The sequence below is a fragment of the Babylonia areolata genome, chromosome 18, assembly GCF_041734735.1.
Source record: "Babylonia areolata isolate BAREFJ2019XMU chromosome 18, ASM4173473v1, whole genome shotgun sequence".
Taxonomy (NCBI): Eukaryota; Metazoa; Mollusca; class Gastropoda; order Neogastropoda; family Buccinidae; genus Babylonia; species Babylonia areolata.
The window spans coordinates 17671837-17691836 of NC_134893.1; the positions used below are offsets into that span (position 1 = coordinate 17671837).

The 20000-nt window shown below is 44.5% G+C and overlaps 1 protein-coding gene across 2 annotated transcripts in view; it reads left to right on the forward strand.

The window, feature by feature from the left end:
• The window catches only part of LOC143292533 (uncharacterized), a 69802-nt gene that overhangs the window by 40575 nt on the left and 9227 nt on the right, over positions 1 to 20000 (forward strand). For both annotated transcript variants that reach the window (XM_076602913.1, XM_076602914.1), the window contains exons 16-29: positions 965 to 2073; positions 3294 to 3455; positions 4315 to 4440; positions 7943 to 8057; positions 8409 to 8671; positions 9228 to 9333; positions 9907 to 10017; positions 11333 to 11470; positions 12283 to 12417; positions 13331 to 13456; positions 16099 to 16194; positions 16665 to 16760; positions 17394 to 17489; positions 18468 to 18659. In XM_076602913.1, coding sequence (XP_076459028.1) covers positions 965 to 2073; positions 3294 to 3455; positions 4315 to 4440; positions 7943 to 8057; positions 8409 to 8671; positions 9228 to 9333; positions 9907 to 10017; positions 11333 to 11470; positions 12283 to 12417; positions 13331 to 13456; positions 16099 to 16194; positions 16665 to 16760; positions 17394 to 17489; positions 18468 to 18659 — 2871 coding nt within the window. The remainder of the gene's footprint in view (positions 1 to 964; positions 2074 to 3293; positions 3456 to 4314; positions 4441 to 7942; positions 8058 to 8408; positions 8672 to 9227; positions 9334 to 9906; positions 10018 to 11332; positions 11471 to 12282; positions 12418 to 13330; positions 13457 to 16098; positions 16195 to 16664; positions 16761 to 17393; positions 17490 to 18467; positions 18660 to 20000) is intronic.

The window sequence follows — 20000 nt, forward strand, 5'->3', positions numbered from 1 at the left end:
TTTCTGTTTCTTTTGTTTTCTTCTTCTTCTTCTTCTTCTTCTTCTTCTTTTTCCTCTACTCCTCCTCCTCCACCCCCTCCTCCTCCTCCTTCTTCTTCTTCTGTCTCTGCTTGTGTTTCCTTCTTTCTTTGTTTCTTTTTCTCTTTTTTCTCTTCTTTTTCTGCCTTTATGGGCTTTAAATGTACGACCGGTTTTGTTTCGTGTTTGTTTATAGCCCACTTGACTCTGGCATGGATTACGGGATCTTTAGCATACTAGGTCGTCATACACACGAAGGGGTTAAGGCATTAGCAGGTATGTACATGATTCTTTTGGCCTGCGACATAAGGGGGAAAATCCGTTTCTTCAGCTATGACCCACAAGGTTCACCGTCCGGAATTCGAATCTTGGGCTCTTATGATGAAATGAAAGTTCAACCGTTCGGCTATTTCACATGTCAGTTGTGTGTATTATCACGTCAGTTATACTTCCGGGGTAAGAGGGTTGCTGTGGAGACAGTTTGCTTCTTGAATATTTGTGCTTTATTTCTTCTTCTTTTTTTTTAATTTCAATTTTTTAGAGTCATCATAGTGATAGACTGTATGTGTGATGCTTTTTGTCTCATGTTTGTGAGCTGTTGACAATATTACCGCTTGTTGTCAGTCTGTCTGACTGCCTCTCTCTTCTTCCTGTCTCTGTCTCTGCCATTCTGTCTCCGTTTCTGTCAAGCGCAGTGTGTGTGTGGATCTCTGTCTTGTCTCTCTGCCTGTCAGTCATCGTCTCTTTCTTTTTGTTTTTGTGTCTATCTCTCTGTCTCTGTCGCTCTGTGTCGTTTTGTGTCTTTGTCTGTGTCTCTCTGTCTGTCTGTCTCTCTATCTCCCCTTCTCTCTCATTCCTGTGTGTTTGTAATACGCGCGCGCGAGACCTTTATCATATATGTACCCACCTCTTGGAATATTGTTATTTTCCTGTTTTATTGCTACAGATGCTGCCGCCAACACCAGCACCACCACCACGACGACGGAGACACAGGATCACAGCTCCTCCATTGTCCCTGTCTCGTACACAGAAATCTTCTCCCCGTTACCAACCACCAACAGCACCATTCTGGACACTGCAGACAACGTATCTACATCAGCCACTGTTCCCACGGCTTCCTCCACACCAAGATCCACACAGCCCACATCCTCGCCAGCACCACCCGAGGTGTCCGCATCCGCATCACCACCACCGTCATCATCGCCAAATGCATCGTTGTTCACTACCAGTACGCAGCCTCCTACGACTCCGACGATCACGATGTCCGCTGCCACGACCCCCGCAACGACTTCGACAACCCCAACGCCGTTTTTGAATACCACGAACACGACCACGACCTCGACAACGTCACCAGCTACCACGACAACTGTTCCCACCACAACAATCACCACAAGTACCATGAGCACGAGTACTTCACCACCTGAAACAACAACAACAACAGCAGCAACTACACCGACTACACCAACTACCACTCCGACTACCACACCCACCACAACTACTACCACGACTCCCTCAACGACAACCACACCCCCGACGACAACAACAACAACAACAACAGAAGCGACGACGACCACAACAACAACATCAATGACGACAACGACAACAACACCAGAAACAACCACAACACCCACCACCGTCCCCACCACACTTCCTTCATCCACCACCACCACCACCACACCCACCACCACCACCTCCACCACCACACCCACCACCACCACCTCCACCACCACATCTTCCACTACCACTACAACAACGACGACGCAGTCCACTGCAACAACAGAGAGTGAAGACAAAGATGGTGGTGATGATGACGATGGGGATTTTGACGTTGACGTCATCGAGAAGACAACGGCCGCTCAGTGGGGAATACTGAGCATCAGGACGACGCATGGACTGGACGAGAAGGTGGATCCTGGCAGCGGTGACTCGGAGATCACTCGCGATCCCAGCTTCAAGTTCGTCCTCTGTGACATCAAGCAAGGGCGTTGCACTGACGTCACGTTCGATGTGACGTCACGGGAAGGACCGCTGCGCTGCCGGGTGACGGCCGTGGAAGTATGTGTGTGTGTGTGTGCGCGTGCGCGTATGTGTGTTGATTAGAGGGAGTGGGGTGGGGTGGGGGAGTAAATAGAGAGAGAGTGTTTCGGGGTAGGTGATGATGAGATGTGGTTGGCGTGGTGGCGTTGGATGTCTTACTTTCTCTGTGTGTGAGAGAGAGATAGAGTGTGTGTGTATGTATGTGTGTGCGCTCGTGTGTATGTATATGCGTGTGTGTGCGCGCGCGCCCACTCGGATTCTTTATTGTTGGTCTTCAAGTCGTAACATTTTTGATACATACATACATACACATGCGTCCATCCTCACACCCCCTCCCCCAGAAACAAAATTAAAAAAAAAAAAAAATAGACAAATGAAAACGAAACCACACTTATCTCCACCAAGTATGTAACAGGTGTATGCATTGGGGCAGAGGTGTGGCGGGAAGTGAGGAAACATATCCCCCCCAAAAGAAAACAACAACCACAAAACAAAATAACAACAAACAAACAAAAAACAACAACTGAAAACAAAATCACCAACATAAACTATTAAACAGGTGAAAGGTGGGAAGGAAGATCTCCATAAGTTGAAAGATAAATGGACAGGGTAGATAGAAGATTGGTGAATAAATAGATACATAATATATACATAACATATTAATCTATAAACAAATGAATCACAGCATAGTGACTGCCTCCACCGCCGACGCATATGTTTACCTGTGACAGAATTAGTTATTTATTCTCATTCATTTGTTCTTTAATTTCATGACTTATCCATATCTTTGTTTATGTATCGCATTCCCTTTTTAACCTCCAAGGCCTGACTAAGCGCCTTGGGTTACGCTGCTGGTCATTCAGGCATCTGCTTAGCAGATGTGGTGCAGCATATAATATGGATTTGTCCGAACTCAGTGACGCCTCCATGAGTAAGTGAAATGAACTGAACTGTGATATTTTCCGTATATTCTGTGTAGCTTATTCGGGATTAAAAGGCTATGCCAGTCTTGAATAAAAGCTCATTATTTTGTTTTGTCATTTTCTGCTGTGTGCACATGTCAGATGATCAATGTAAGGACAGGCCCGGCGCTTCCTTTTTTGAGGAAGTGTCTGGGTTTGTTACAGTGTACCTGTTGTTTACCTGTGTGCTAGCTGAATCGGTAGTATAAGCAGCATTGGCTTGAAAGTTGTGTACCTTGTGAATGGAGAGAGTTACCACTCTTTACTATTTCACAGGTCGGGGAAGGGGAGATAGCCCCCCTGTCCTCCACCCGGCCTATCTCCACGGGCAGCACCTTCAGGCCGGCCGACGGACGCTTCGTCTGCCTGGTGCCCTACCTCAACTTCCTGCGCCAGATCTTCAACACCCGCCGTCCCTTTGACAGCGTCAGAGTGGAGGTGAGTTCCTGAGGAAAGATCGAGGAAACTGGTGAGGAAGGGGGAGTGGGGGTGGTGATGATGTGGATACTTATATAGCGCTTATTCTCGGTCGGAATCCAAGCTCTAAGCGCTTTACAAAACGGGGCCATTTTCACAACAGGCTGCCTACCTGGGTAGAGCCAACGGCTGGTATCGGGTGCTCATCAGTCGCACCCACACACACTCAGACATGTAACAGTGGGGAATAGCTAGTTGGCTAATCAGCTGGCTAGCTGTGGGCTGGCTGTGGTGGGCATTTCGATTGAAGTTTTTTTGTGTGTTTGTGTGCTTGTGTTTTGTAGTTGTGTTGGTGGTGGTCGTCGTGTTTTGTGCGTGTTTTTCTGGGTTTTTTTTTTTTAGTTTTTGTTTTTTGGTTTGTTTGTTTGTTTGGGGGGGGGGGTCAGTAGTTGTTGGTCGTGATCGTTGGGACTACCAGTGTTTGGTCGCTGCGAGGACACGCTTTTGAAGATACACTGTGGTGTTGGTGAAGAATATATATATATATATATATATATATATATATATATATATATATATATGTGTGTGTGTGTGTGTGTGTGTGTGTGCTTATTGGTTTCTTGTCTATTCACTCAAGGTGAGTCAGACACGTATTCAACCTTCCGCATTCCCCCCTCTCTCTTTCTGTAAGCGCGCGCGTGTGCATCTGTGCGCGTGCGCGAGAAATACATGCAACAAACAAAAATTGTCTGCTTTCTTATTCACCACACGTCACGTCATGTATACTTAACCCCCCACCCCCACCCCACACCCCTTTTTTTCTTTTCTTTTTTAATCTCTCTTAAATTAAGCATGACTGTGTACTTGAATCTGCTGGCAGGCAGTGTCGGATGCACGGGACAACCGGGACAGCAACGGAACTGTAGTGGCCACCATCATCTTCACCATCTACGATTCAACGTGTCGGACATGTGGCGTGGACGGCCGATTTGGCTGCACCACCATGGTAAAGAACTGAAGGCAGATGGCGATGGTCACTTGTGGTAGCAATTTGCTGTCTGGCTCGTAATGCTAGATATGGACATACGAGTTGGTATGAAATACAGACGTGTGTATTCACGTACGTTCGCGCGTTTGCACGCAAAAGAACTCGTACAAAAACACATACACTTACACAACACACACAAAGACGTACACTCACTCACTCACACACACACACACACATACACACACACACACACACACACACACACACACACACACACACACACACACACACACCAAACAAAAAAACCCCATATATATATATATATATATATACTCGCGCGCGCGCGCGCACGCACCTACCCGCCACCCCTTCCTTAATTCTTTAAGCCATTTATTTGTGTCTGTTTTCAAAGCCGTTTTGCGTGTTCCTCTAAGGTATTTCTGTTCTCCTCCTTCGGCCACTAAGGCGCCCTTCCTTACTCCGTTTGTGTCTCCCTCTTTAAGCCATTAGCGTTTCCCTCCTTAAAACATTCTCAAGTAAAAAATGCTTCCCTCCTTAGTCCCAGTAGTATGTCCCTCCATAAACATGGTATGTCCCTTCCTCCATAGATAATGGAATGTCCTTCCATAGATAATGCACGACGCGTTTATATTCTTTCCCTCCTCAAGATATTTGAAGCCATGAGTGTGCTCTACTTTACGCCATTAGAGTCTCTTCACAATCCTCTAGTGTGTCCTTGTTAAGCTATATCCGTGTTCCTTCTTTAACTGTAAAATGATACACCCCTTCCTCATCTATTCCCGTAGCTCTCCGTTAGCCTTTAATAAGTCTCTACTTTTTCTGCGTCCCTTTCTCACACCATTACTGTTCCTCCTTGGACCATCTCTTAAAATGTCTGTCTTAAAGCATTCCCAATGCACTAGTGTATCATTGTTTCTCTATTTAAACTATATACACATAAGTGTATTCATCCTTAATTGTCTTGTATGCGCCCCTTTTAAAACCACTCTTAAGTCACCAGCGTGTCCCTCTCTAAGCCGTTCTAAAATCACCGCTGTCCCTCCATAAGCCATTATTAAGTCATTAGTGTGTCCCTCTTTGAGTCATTCTTTTAGTCATCACTGTGTCTCTCCTCAAGCCATTCTTAGGTCCATAATGTGTGCTTCCAGAAGCCATTCTCAAGTCAGTGTGTCGTCACTTAACGCATTCTTAAGGCATTAGTGTGTCTCTCCTTCCGCTATGCTCACGTCAATGGAGTTTTCCTTCTCCAAGTTTTCGGTGGTGATTTGTTTGTCCCGGCCTGTAGTGATTCTCAAGTCAGTAGTGTGGCCATTCTTAAACATTCAATCTGTTACGGCATTACTTTGTCCATTCGTAAGTCGTTGGTGTGTCACCACCATCCTTTAGTGACCAGTGTGGCTATTTTAAACACCCAGCGTGCTTTCTATTGGTTAAGCATCAGCTCTCACAAATTTGTTCATTCAGTGCTTCACTATCAAAGTTTGCCCCCCCCCGCCCCCCCTAAGCAATTCACAAGGCGTTAGCTCGTTCCTGTTTAAGATGGTGAAATGTCCATACACTAAGTTTAAGGTTTACCATTGTTTCCCTCTTCAGGTCATTAATGTCCATCCTGTAGCCAATCTAAAGTCATTAGTATGTGTCCCCCAGTAGCCAGTCTAACGTCATTAGTGTATACCACCCTGTAGCCAATCTAAAGTCATTAGTATGTCTCCCTGTAGCCAATAAGTCATCAATGTGTCCTACCCTGTAGCCAATCTAAAGTCATTGGCGTGTCCCTCCTGTAGCCGATCTAAAGTCATCAGTGTGTACCCCCCTGTAGCCAATCTGAAGTCATTAGTGTGTCCCACCCTGTAGCCAGTCTAAAGTCATTAGTGTGTCCCACCCTGTAGCCAATCTAAAGTCATTGTTGTGTTGTTGTGTTCCTCCTGTAGCCAACCTAAAGTCATCAGTGTATCTCCCCCGCACCCCCCCTCACCCCCCGTAGCCAATCTGAAGTCATTAGTGTGTCCCTCCTGTAGCCAATCTAAAGTCATTAGTGTGTTCCTCCTGTGGCTAGTCTAAAGTCATTAGTGTGTCCCTCCTGTATCCAATCTAAAGTCATTAGTGTGTCCCTCCTGCATCCAATCTAAAGTCATTAGTGTGTCCCTCCTGTAGCTAGTCTAAAGTCATTAGTGTGGCCCTCCTGTATCCAATCTAAAGTCATTAGTGTGTCCCTCCTTTAGCCAATCTAAACTCATTAGTGTGTCCCTCCTGTAGCTAGTCTAAAGTCATTAGTGTGTCCCTCCTGTATCCAATCTAAAGTCATTAGTGTGTTCCTCCTGTATCCAATCTAAAGTCATTAGTGTGTCCCTCCTGTATCCAATCTAAAGTCATTAGTGTGTCCCTCCTGTAGCCAATCTGAAGTCATTAGTGTGTCCTTCCTGTAGCTAGTCTAAAGTCATTAGTGTGTCCCTCCTGTAGCCAATCTAAAGTCATTAGTGTGTCCCTCCTGTGGCTAGTCTAAAGTCATTAGTGTGTCCCTCCTGTAGCCAATCTAAAGTCATTAGTGTGTCCCTCCTGTAGCCAATCTAAAGTCATTAGTGTGTCCCTCCTGTAGCTAGTCTAAAGTCATTAGTGTGTCCCTCCTGTATCCAATCTAAAGTCATTAGTGTGTCCCTCCTGTATCCAATCTAAAGTCATTAGTGGGTCCCTCCTGTATCCAATCTAAAGTCATTAGTGTGTCCCTCCTGTGGCTAGTCTAAAGTCATTAGTGTGTCCCTCCTGTAGCCAATCTAAAGTCATTAGTGTGTCCCTCCTGTAGCTAGTCTAAAGTCATTAGTGTGTCCCTCCTGTATCCAGTCTAAAGTCGTTAGTGTGTCCCTCCTGTAGCTAGTCTAAAGTCATTAGTGTGTCCCTCCTGTATCCAATCTAAAGTCATTAGTGTGTCCCTCCTGTAGCCAATCTGAAGTCATTAGTGTGTCCCTCCTGTAGCTAGTCTAAAGTCATTAGTGTGTCCCTCCTGTATCCAATCTAAAGTCGTTAGTGTGTCCCTCCTGTATCCAATCTAAAGTCATTAGTGTGTCCCTCCTGTAGCCAATCTGAAGTCATTAGTGTGTCCTTCCTGTAGCTAGTCTAAAGTCATTAGTGTGTCCCTCCTGTAGCCAATCTAAAGTCATTAGTGTGTCCCTCCTGTAGCTAGTCTAAAGTCATTAGTGTGTCCCTCCTGTAGCCAATCTAAAGTCATTAGTGTGTTCCTCCTCTAGCCAGTCTAAAGTCATTAGTGTGTCCCTCCTGTAGCCAATCTAAAGTCGTTAGTGTCTCTCCTTAAATTCTTATTCAGGTATTAGTCCTCTTAAATTCTTATTCAGGCAATAGTTTGTTCTCACTTAAAGCCGTTGATTAACGTGCCACTCTTTAAGTTATTCTTCAGGCATTAGTTTGTCCCTACTTGAAGCCGCTGGTGTGTCTCCATTCTCCTGTCACCAGTATGTCCCTCTTTCAAGTCATCAGTGTGTTTCAGCCAAACGCGTGTTACATAGGCGGGCAGTGCTACACCAGGTATGAGCCCCAGCCTTACGACAACTGTCTTCAGTGCCGGCCTGAGGCCAGCAGCGACCAGTGGTCACCACGAGCAAGTAAATGACCGCTGCTGTGCTGTTGTTTCCGTATTCTTCACCGTGTTTTTTTTTTTTCTTTCTTTCTTTCTTTTTTTTTCTTCTTCTTAGGTTTGTTGTTGTTTTGTTGTTGTTGAGTTGTTTATTTGGGACGAGACAGGTTCAGATGTATTGCATTGCATATCATTTACCGTGCTGTAAGTCACTGAACAATTCAAAACAATAATTATCATTCCTCACTAAAGCAGTTATAACCGCAACATGAGAACAATCAATATATATATATATATATATATATATATATATATATATATATATATACGTACACACAGAGAGAAAGAGAGAAAAAAAAAAAACCCTTATCATGTGCAGACAATATCGCTCCAGTCATCAGCTTCGATGAAAAGCCAGTTGTCTTCGTTGGCCAAGATGTACGATTTCGGATACGTGTCAACGATCCAGACGGGTCCCGACTCATTCTGAGTCTAGACCGGAAGGACGCTTTCATCAGCCAGTCAGGGCTCTTCCAGTGGCGGCCCATAGCCAACGCGGTGGAGGGAGGGGAGGTCCGTAAGGAGGTGTTCGTTCTGATTGCACGGGATGAGTGCAACGCGACGGCGACTTCCAAATTGGAAGTGCGTGAAACATGTTCTGCCTGCCTGTTGCCTGTTTATCTCTGTGTGCGTGCGCGCACGCACTCGCGCATATATATATATATAAACAAAATTATATGTATATATGTATATATATATATATATATGTGTGTGTGTGTGTGTGTGTGTAATGTAGTGTAGTGTACTGTACTGTCTGTCTCTCTGTCTGTACGTCCGTCTGTCTAATTATCAGTCTGTCTCTCCTTCCCTCCCTCCTAACCTCTGTCTTTTATACGGGAATGCATTTTTTTTTTTTCGAAAATATCTAGTCTGCATTTCGGCGTGCACCTCTCTCTCTCTCTACACACACACACACACACACACACATATATATATATATATATATATATATATATATATATATATAATTTTGTTTTGTTTTCTTTCCATTTCTATTTGAAAATCTCACGGTTTTGACAACAGCCATCCCATGAGAATGATTGCATGATTCCACAATGTTGGGGTGGTTGAAAGCTCTGTTGTGTTCAAGATCTCGCTGCATAGAGGTATTAAACACTGGTCTGAATCCCATGTCCAGTTCCAGACGGTGCCCTGTGAGTGCCAGAACGGAGGGACCTGCGTGGATCCGGTGGTGATAGGGGAACAGTACACCTACAACTGCTTCTGTCAGACAGGATACAGCGGTGATTTGTTTTGTTGTGTTTTCCTTTGATGGTTCGTTATCATTATACTTTGTGATTAATTTGACTCAGACACCGGCCGAAAGTGAAATAATGACTGAAGGACCACATCATACCCAGTAGTGGTGGTAGTAGTCGTAATAGTAGTAGTTGTTGTTCTTGCTGTTGTTGATGTTGTGTTATTGCTACTCTTTATCTATCATGATTGGAATCAATCAGCAAGAGACTGTTTAAACACAAAACAAAACAAAAATCTGAGAAACCGTTTCTGAAACGTCGTAATACCAGTAGTTCTTTTTGTTGCTGTTGTTGTTATATTACTGTTACTCTTATCTATCATGATTGAAATCAATCAGCAAGGGATTATTCAAAAACAATAATTAAAAAAAAATCAAAAACAATCTGTGAAACAGTTTCGGAAACCAACACCGCATTGCAGTTCACCTAAACATATAACAAACAAACAAACAAACAAAACAAATCCCTAAATATGCACCACGTCGTGCTTACTTATATTCGCGGCTAGCCCCAGCAGCTCTGGCACCAACAGCGCCTTTTCCTTTTCCCCCATTGCAGGGTCCAGGTGTGAGCTGGAGGTGGACGACTGTGCTGGTTCCCCCTGTGTCCGCGGCCAGTGTATAGATCTCATCAACACCTTCCAGTGTGTCTGTGACCCCGGCTTCGAGGGTAAGAGGCTAGCAAAGGCTTTCCACAGTATATTTATGAACTCGTCTCTAGACGGCTTTGAAGTATTTCCTTCTGTATCTGTCACTTTCACTGTCACTGGTCCCGAAACTTAGTTTGGTCGTGGGGATGTTGCACTGCCGAACGCAGTGTATCATCTTATGATTCAATCCACATCAAAACCAGAATTTGTCATTTCTTCATATTTGAACCTGTCCTGGCATTTATGGTCACTATAAATCATCACATACATATCATACATATCACCATCACGTACAGTCTGCCGTAAAGTTTCTTCTAACGAACTGAATTCAATGCTGTCGTGAAGAATATCACCATTAGGTACTATTTTCTTTTCTTTTTTTCTTTTCTTCTAAATGTCAGTCGGCTCATGTTAGCGGGGTATGCGCTTTGGAAATGGTCATTAGTCTTGCGGTTATTGGTATTTATGTTGTTATTCATCATGTTGCCTCTTATCATCATTGCTGTTGTTTCTTTTCTTTGTTTTTTTTCTCTCTCCAGTTTTCAGGTTATTGTTCTTGTTATCGTCGTTATTATTCATAATCATTCAACCAGACCTCGTGGGTTTTTTTTTGTCTTCTTCTGTGTGTCTGTGACCCCGGCTTCGAGGGTAAGAGGCTAGCAAAGGCTTTCCACAGTATATTTATGAACTCGTCTCTAGACGGCTTTGAAGTATTTCCTTCTGTATCTGTCACTTTCACTGTCACTGGTCCCGAAACTTAGTTTGGTCTATGCTACAAATGTATTCACAAATCAGCCCCTTCCTATCTCTGTGGCTGCCTTCACCTCTACACTCCATCTCGCTCACTACGATCAGCTTCGGATCCACTCCACTTACGCATACCCAGATTCAAACTCTCGACTGTTGGCCGCCGTTCTTTCTCTGTCTAGGGACCTTGCAATTGAAATGAGCTTCCTCTTTCGCTTCGTCAAGTCTCCACACTCAGCTCTTTCAAGTCTGGCCTTAAAACCCACCTCTTCCCAAAATAGCCTCCCTTCCGTGCCTCTTCCTTGTCTTTAATTTCTCCAGTTTTAGAGTTATGCGTGCGTGAGAATGACTGGTGCGAAAGCGCTTAGATTTGTTTATGCACAAGATTCAGCGCTATATAAGTATCATTATTATTATTATTATTATTATTATCATTATTATTATTATCTTCTTCTTCGTTCGTGGGCTGCAACTCCCACGTTCACTCGTATGTACACGTGTGGGCTTTTACGTATATGACCGGTTTTACCCCGCCATGTAGGCAGCCATACTACGTTTTTGGGTGTGTTTTTTTCTGTCTGATTGCAGGAGATCTGTGCGACACGCCGACGGACGAGTGTCGGGAGGAGCCGTGCTACCCCGGGGTGCTGTGTCAGCCCGTGGGGGGGTCCTTCGTCTGTGGTCCCTGCCCTCCAGGGCTGACGGGAGACGGTACCACCTGCACAGGTTAGAGATGTACCGGCATCTTCACTGTCATTCTTATCGTTGTTTTTGTTTTGTTGTTTTTTGTTGTTGTAGGAGTAACTGTGTTTTATGTCGTCTTTCTTGTAGCAGCAGCGGGTTAATAATACCGGCATCATCCTTACTCATGTATTCTTATCGCTGTTGTTGGGTGCGGTCGTCAGATGGTTAGAGCGCTTAATCCTCGCCCGAGTTTCCTGAGCTCGATCGCCCATCGCACCTGGTGGGTTAATGGTCGAGGTTGTTTTTTTTTCAGATCTCGCAGGACAACATTATGCAGACCCGCTAGTGCCTGACCTCCCTTCGTGTGTATACGCACGCAGAAGATTAGATGTGCATGTTAAAGATCAGTTATCCTTGTCAGTGTTCGGTGCGTTATGGAAACAATAACATACCCAGCATGTACACCTCAGAAAACGGAGTGTTTGCCTGCATGGCAGGGTGAATACAGTAAAAACGGTCATTCACGTAAAATGTTAGATGTGTGTGTTTGTGTGTGGGGAGGGGGGGGGGTATGGGTGGGCAGGTACGTGGATGTATGTGTGGTGTGTGTGTATGTGTGTGGGTGCGTGTGCGTGATAGAAACCTGATCGAAAGATACGGGAAACGAATGAGAGCCTCCAATGGAAGCTGTCAGTCGACTGTACCCAGCCAGGTAGGCTGCCCGTTGTGTAAGATGACTCCGTGTTTGTTGTATGACACTTAGAGCGTGCTTGGTCTCTGACCGAGGATGGGCGCAATATGAGTATCCACTTCATCATCATAATCATCATCTTTGTTGTTGTTGTTGTCTTCAGATCTGAACGCCTGTGACAGCGAACCCTGTTTCCGGGGCGTGGCCTGTCTGGACCTCCCGCCTCCCAGCAATGGCTTTGAATGTGGGGCCTGTCCCAGGTTCTTCGAGGGCAATGGGCAGCGCTGCCGGCGGTCTGGTTTGTATTGATTGTTGTGTGTGCGTTGTGAGGGGGTCGGGGGGGAGGGTGGAGAGCTGCGTTTTTGCCGTCTTTGTTGTAGCTGCAGTCGTTGTTGTAGCTGCAGCAGTAAATACCGGCATCATTCTAACTTATATATTCCTGTCGCTGTTGTTAAATGTGGGATTTGCCCCAGGTTCTTAGAGGGTATTGGTTAGCACTGTCGGTGTTCTGGTTTGTATATATTGTTGTGTGTTGTGTGTGTGTGTTCGTGTGGGGGCGGGGGGTGGGGGTGGGGGGTGGAGGGAGGCAAGGGCCGGGAAGCTGCGATTGCGATTTCTGTCGTCTTTGTTGTAGCAGCAGTGGTTAATTCCGGCATCGTTCTTACTTTATCATTATTATCATATTCCTATGCTGTTGTTGGGTGTGGTGGTCAAATGGTTAGAGCACCGGATTCTCGCCAGAGTTATCTGAGTTCCAAGGGGTGAGGGACACGGGTGGTGGGGGGTGGAAAGAATTTGGGTGGTTGGAAAAGATGTAATGGTGGGTGGTTTGGGAGGTAGGTTTGTGTGTGTATGTGTGTGTGTGTGTGTGTGTGTGTGTGTGTGTGTGCGTGCGTGGGTGGAGGGGGTTGGACAGATCCATATTCGTCGATTTTGATAAAATGGTCAAGAATGAATTTTTGAAATGAATGAATAAAGCACAACAGTTGAATCGATAAAGAAACAGATCGACAGCAATACCGTCCTATGTATGTGTGTTTGTGTGCGTGTGTGTGTGAGCGCTTATACACGTTTGTACATGCATGCATGAGTGCATAGGTGTGTAGATATATGGTTAGAGCGATAGATAGACTAGACAGGTACATAGAAAGACAGATTGACAGAGACGCAGATGAACAGATAGACTGACAAATGTACGTAATCGTCTGCAGGAGAGTCGGCCTGTATCACAGGGGTGTGCTCGGACCGCGTGACGTGCATTGAACTGACCACCTTCCCTGGCTTCAAGTGCGGCCCTTGTCCACGGGGCTACAGCGGCTCTGGTGTCACCTGCCATCGTGAGGCAACCTTGTGGTCATACTAACAGTATTGACAGTGGGAGGAAGGGAGGAAGATGGCAGAATGGTTAAGACGCTCAGCTGCCAATACAGAGAGTCCGTGAGGGTGTGGGTTCGAATCCCGCTCTCGCCCTTTCTCCTAAGTTTGACTGGAAAATCAAACTGAGCGTCTAGTCTTTCGGATGAGACGATAAACCGAGGTCCCGTGTGCAGCACGCACTTGGCGCACTGAAAAAGAACCCATGGCAACGAGAGTGTTGTCCTCTGGCGAAATTACGTAAAATGAAATCCACTTTCATAGGTACACAAATATGTAAGCATGCACTCAAGGCCTGACTAAGCGCGTTGGGTTATGCTGCTGGTCAGGCATCTGCTCAACAGATGTGGTGTAGCGTGTATGGATTTGTCCGAACGCAGTGACGCCTCCTTGAGAAAGTGAAACTGAAACTGAAACTGACAGTGGTACTGCTGCACAGGAGACAGTCTTCGTACTGAAATCTATAACAATACCAAACAGATAATAATGATGATAATAATAGTGGTTACACTGAGTTGCAAGCTGTTACCTGCCATCGTGAGGCAACCTTGTGGTCACACTAACAGTATTGATAGTGGTGCTGCTGCACAGGAGACAGTCTTCGTACTGAAATCTATAACAATACCAAACAGATAATAATGATGATAATAATAGTGGTTACACTGAGTTGCCTGAAGTTGTTACCTGCCATCGAGAGGCAACCTTGTGGTCACACTAACAGTATTGATAGTGGTGCTGCTGCACAGGAGACAGTCTTCGTACTGAAATCTATAACAATACCAAACAGATAATAATGATGATAATAATAGTGGTTACACTGAGTTGCAAGCTGTTACCTGCCATCATGAGGCAACCTTGTGGTCATACTAACAGTATTGATAGTGGTACTGCTGCACAGGAGACAGTCTTCGTACTGAAATCTATAACAATACCAAACAGATAATAATGATGATAATAATAGTGGTTACACTGAGTTGCCTGAAGTTGTTACCTGCCATCGTGAGGCAACCTTGTGGTCATACTAACAGTATTGATAGTGGTGCTACAAAGGAGGCAGTCCTCATACTGAAATAACAATAACAAACTAATAACAAACTGCTACTACTACTACTACTACTAGTAATAACAATAATAGTAATAATAATCATAATGGATATAGCGGCAAGGAGTCGTGTGCCATCATGAGCCAACCTTGGTCATACAGTTACAGTATTAAGAGTGGTACTGGAGAGGAGGCAGTCCTCATACTGAAGTAATGATAACTAATAACAAACTGCTGCTGCTACTGCTACTGCTGCTGCTGGTACTACTACTACTACTACTACTACTACTACTACTACTAATACTGCTACTACTACTACTGCTGCTGCTGCTGCTGCTGCTGCTGGTACTACTACTACTACTACTACTACTACTACTACTACTACTACTACTACTACTACTACTGCAGCTGTTGCTGCTGCTAATATAATAATAATAATAATAATAATAATAATAGTATTGCCTACAGTGGCGAGGAGCCATCTGCCATCGTGAGCCAACCTTGGTCATTCAGTTAAATATTGATAGTGGTACTGGAAAGGAGGCAGTCCTTATACTGAAATAGTAATAACAAATTAATCATGATTATGATGAGATGATGATAACGACGACGATGATGATGATACTTGTTATTATTATTATTAGTAGTAGTAGTAGTAGTATCATCGTTATTATTATTATTATTATTATTATCAGATTTTATTATAGTGGCTACAGCGGCAAGGAGTTACCTGATATCGTGACGCAACCTCAGCGATAATATTTAGTATTGATTGTGGTAATTCGCAAGAAGCAGCCTTCATAAAGATTATCATTAAAAAAAAAGTAAACAAAGGGAAAACAATAACTGTCATCAACATCATATGAGTCACAACAATTTACGAAGTTGTGAAGTAAGTGTTCTGTTGTGTTTTGTTGTTTTTTCTACTTCGTCTTTCACAAGAAAAACCCATTGCATGCATTCCCATTCTTTGTTATATTTTGATTCTTTCTATCTTATTATTTATTTATTTATTTTCCTTCTTTAAAAAAAAAAATCATTTCTTTAGCCATTTCAGAATCAGAAATTAAATGAAGGTGGAAAGGTACTGAGAAGGAAATAATTCGATGGAGACCAGAAAAGAACAAAAAAAAAAAAAAAAAAAAAAGAAAAAGAAAAGAAAACCACTGAAAAAACAGCAACTGGAGCATAGCATAAGAAGAAGAAACAAAACAATGCAGTGTGCTCGGCTGTTTCTCCTAATGCCGTCATTCATATTATTTCTTGTCCATGTTATAGCTTTAATAATGATATAGTAATGATATATAGTACTCATATGGCGCAAACCTTCCATATAATGCGTTAATCGTAAACATCGAAGCAGTCGGCTGCTCTGTCTTGGGTAAGACGAAGGTACACAACTTCGAGCCATTACTACATCGCGTTTGACGTGGAGTTGCGTACCTTCGTCTAACACGAGAGCAGTCGTTCGTATTATTCCTGTTCGTCGGTTGATGCTCGTTTCTCATTGTGATGTCTACGTTTAATACGAAAAAGTTGACTGATTTTATGTTTCCATGGCAGCCATTTGTGAGAGAGGCTGCGCAGTGGGGCGTGTATGTGTCCAGCCAGGCATTTGTGGCTGTCCTGCCGGCTTTATGGGAGACAACTGCAACATTCGTAAGTCGCTGCAAATCATCCAGCTCAATATTCAGCTTAGTGCTGCAAATGTCACCTCTTGTTGTTCCAGAGAGAGAGAGAGAGAGAGTACATGTTTGTATACGTGTGTGTGTGTGCAACGTGTACGTGATATGTGTATGTGCGTGAGTTTGTGAGCGTGCGCGCGCATATGTATATGTATGTGTGTGTGTGTGTGCGTGCGAGCGCGAGTGTAATCATACGCGTGCATAATGTGTGTGTGTGCGCGCGCGCACGTGTGTGTGTGTTCATAATATGTGTGTGTGTATGTGAAATTTATGTGTACAAAACAAAGTATCAGCGTGTGTGATGACATCTTTATTTTTGTGCCGCCATTCAAATAAACAGCACACACTAGGAACATATCCAATATCAATGGTGTTCTTATAATATCATTTTTCATATTCATTTGTGTGTGTGTGTGTGTGTGTGTGTGTGTGTGTGCTCAACAGCGGTGTGTGACCCCGTGTGTCGGAACGGAGGGGTGTGCATCTCACCGAACGTGTGTCGGTGTTTCTCTGGATACACTGGCAAGCAGTGCCAAGAGAGTAAGTAGGTCGGGTTCTGTGTCTCTGTGTAGAATAGGGGGTGCAGTAAAGGGGGTGTGTCTCTGTCTCCAAGGGATAATATAAATGAATTTTTTTATCTAAGTGTAACGACATGAAATTTGAATTTCTGACGAATCCGCGCACAGGATCGTGTGGAATCAATTTGTGAACGGGTAATTAATGGTGGCGTCGGAATTATCCATGATGGCGTCGCTGAAGCTTGACGAATATTACAAAAAGCGACGAAACCCACAATGTTTAGCTCAATATATACGGGGCTGCAAGGAGTGCTGGGAGGCCGGACAGCCAATACCATAGGCTGGTCACTGACCACTGGGTCCACCGAGCAGAACCTCCCTTGGTTATACACATTGCTCGGTAGAAAAAGAGAGTATTGTAAATACCCATACGTGTAAGCCATTGCATTCTTGTGGTGGAGGAATTATAGTTGAGAGCGTCTTTTGGGCTGGGGTTGGGATGTGATTTGATTGTTGTGTTTGTACGCGCTATACTTTTTTTTTTTGATAGAAAATTTACTGTGTTGCGTTTTGTATTGTGTGTGTGTGTGTGTGTGTGTGTGTGTGTGTGTTGTTATTATCGTTATATTGTAATGCTGTTCTCTTCCTGTGGCAGCGTCCTGCAGCCCTCCCTGTGTCAACAACGGACGATGCATTGGCCGGAATCGTTGCCTGTGTCCCTATGGCTTCACCGGAAACCGCTGTGAGCTGCGTGAGTTATTCCACTTGTACATAATTCGTTTGGTCAAAAAAGTCCTCAAAACAATAGCAACAACAAAAGCAAACACACACACACACGCGCATGTACGCACACACGCACGCATACACACACACACACACACACACACACTCACGTTTGTGTATATTGGCCAAGGAACAGGCAGTATGAAAACTCGCATGTCGCATGTAAACATCCGCTTAGTCACTGCATGTTTATACTTTGGGCTGGGAAGGGAAAGCGCAATAACTGACCGATCGCTCTTTTTACAGCATTAATTAACGAATGCCAGTTAGTGCGCATAGTAGCGAAACGACACATAAACAACGGACGAACGAACGGACGAAATACCAACGAACCAGCATGACCATGGATCCAGTCTGTTTACGCACACCCAGATTCAATCACTCCATTCTCAGCCGTGGTTCTTTCTCTGTCTCTGGACCTTGCTTTTGGAATCAACTTCCTCCGCTCTTTCATGTCTAGCATTCATTAAAACCCACCTTTTTCCATGATAGTCTACCCCCCCCCCACCCCGCCTCTTCTTTGTCTTCAGCTTCTGAAGTTTAGAGTCATGCATGTGTGTGAATGACTGGTGTGAAAGCGCTTTGATTTGTCTCTGCATAAGATTCAGCGCTAAATAAAATGATGATGATGATGATGATCATTTCATTATTATTATTATCATTATCATTAGTAGTAGTAGTTTGTTGTTTTTGTAGTTATTATTATTATTAGTATTATTATTATTATTATTAGTATTATTATTATCAATCATCATCATTATTATTATTATTATTATTATTACTACTACTATTAAACACTTTGATTTATCTCTGCACAAGATTCAGCGCTATGTATAGTAATAATAATAATAATAATAATAATAATAATAATAGTTGTTGTTGTTCTTCTTCTTATTATTATTATTATTGTTATCATCATTATTGTAGATATTCTTACCATCAACAGAAGCGTGCCAGCGACCCTGCCAGAACGGAGGACGGTGCGTGGGTCCGAACCGCTGCCGCTGCCCCCCCGGCTACCAGGGCCAGTACTGCCAGCAGGCCACCTGCTACCCTCCCTGCCTTAACGGGGGGTCCTGCATCAGGCCCGGCCGCTGCGTCTGTCCCCCGGGCTACGAGGGGGCCCGCTGCGAAAGAGGTAAATATGATATAAAGGCTGTGGAGAGAGAGGGGGTGGTGGTTAGTGAAGAAATGAATGGAGAGAGAGAGAAAGAGATAACAATGAGGAGAGAGAGTTGGGGGAGAGAGGATGGAGAGAGAGATATAGCGATTAGGAGAGAGATGGGGGGGGGGGGGGTATGGAGGGAACATGGCGAGAGAGAGAGACAGAGAGAGAGAGAGAGGGGGGGGCGGTAGTGAAGAAATGAATGGAGAGAGAGAGATAACGATGAGAAGAGAGAGAGAGAGAGTTGGGGAGAGTAAAGAAATGGTTGGAGAGAGAGATATAACGATTGGGAGAGAGAGAGGGGGGGGGGTTGTAGTGAACAATGAATGGAGAGAGAGAGATAACGATGAGAAGAGAGAGAGAGAGTTGGGGAGCGTAGAGAAATGGGTGGAGATATATATATATATATATATAACGATTGGGAGAGAGATAGGGGGTATAGATGGAACAAGGCGAGAGAGAGAGAGGGAGAGAGAGAGAGAGAGAGAACTGTGAGGAGAGAGGAACAGAGAGAGGGGGTGGGGGGTAGTGAAGAAATGAATGGAGAAAGAGAGATAACGACGAGAAGAGAGAGAGACAGAGAGTTGGAGAGAGTAGAGAAATGGATGGAGAGAGATATATAACTGTCAGGAGAGAGATAGGGGGTGTAGAGGGAACATGGAGAGAGAAAGAGAAAGAGAGAACGATGAGGAGAGAGAAAGAGATAGAGAGGGGGGGAGGTAGTGAAGAAATCAATGGAGAGAGAGGGATAGCGATGAGAAGAGAGAGAGTTGGAGAGAGTAGAGAAATGGATGGAGAGAGAGATAACTATTCGGAGAGAGGTGGGGGGTAGGGAGGGAACATGGCGAGAGAGAGAGAGAGAGAGAGAGATATGAGGAGAGAGAAAGAGAGGTGGGGGTAGTGAAGAAATGAATGGAGAGAGAGAGAGAGAGAGAGAGATGAGGAGAGAGAAAGGGAGGTGGGTAGTGAAGAAATGAATGGAGAGAGGCAGAGATAAAGATGAGGAGAGGAAGGTGGGGGGTTAGTGAAGAAATGAATGGAGAGAGAGAGATAATGATGAGGAGAGAGGAAGAGGGGGTTAGTGAAGAAATGAATGGAGAGAGAGAGATAATGATGAGGAGAGAGGAAGAGGGGGTTGTGAAGAAATGAATGGAGAGAGAGAGAGAGAGGGGGGTAACGATGAGAAGAGAGAGAGTTGGGGAGAGTAGAGAAATGGATGGAGAGAGAGGGATACAACGATTAGGAGAGAGATGGGGGGTAGGGAGTGAACATGGGAAGAGAGAGAGAGAGAGGAGAGAGAGAGAGAGAACGGTG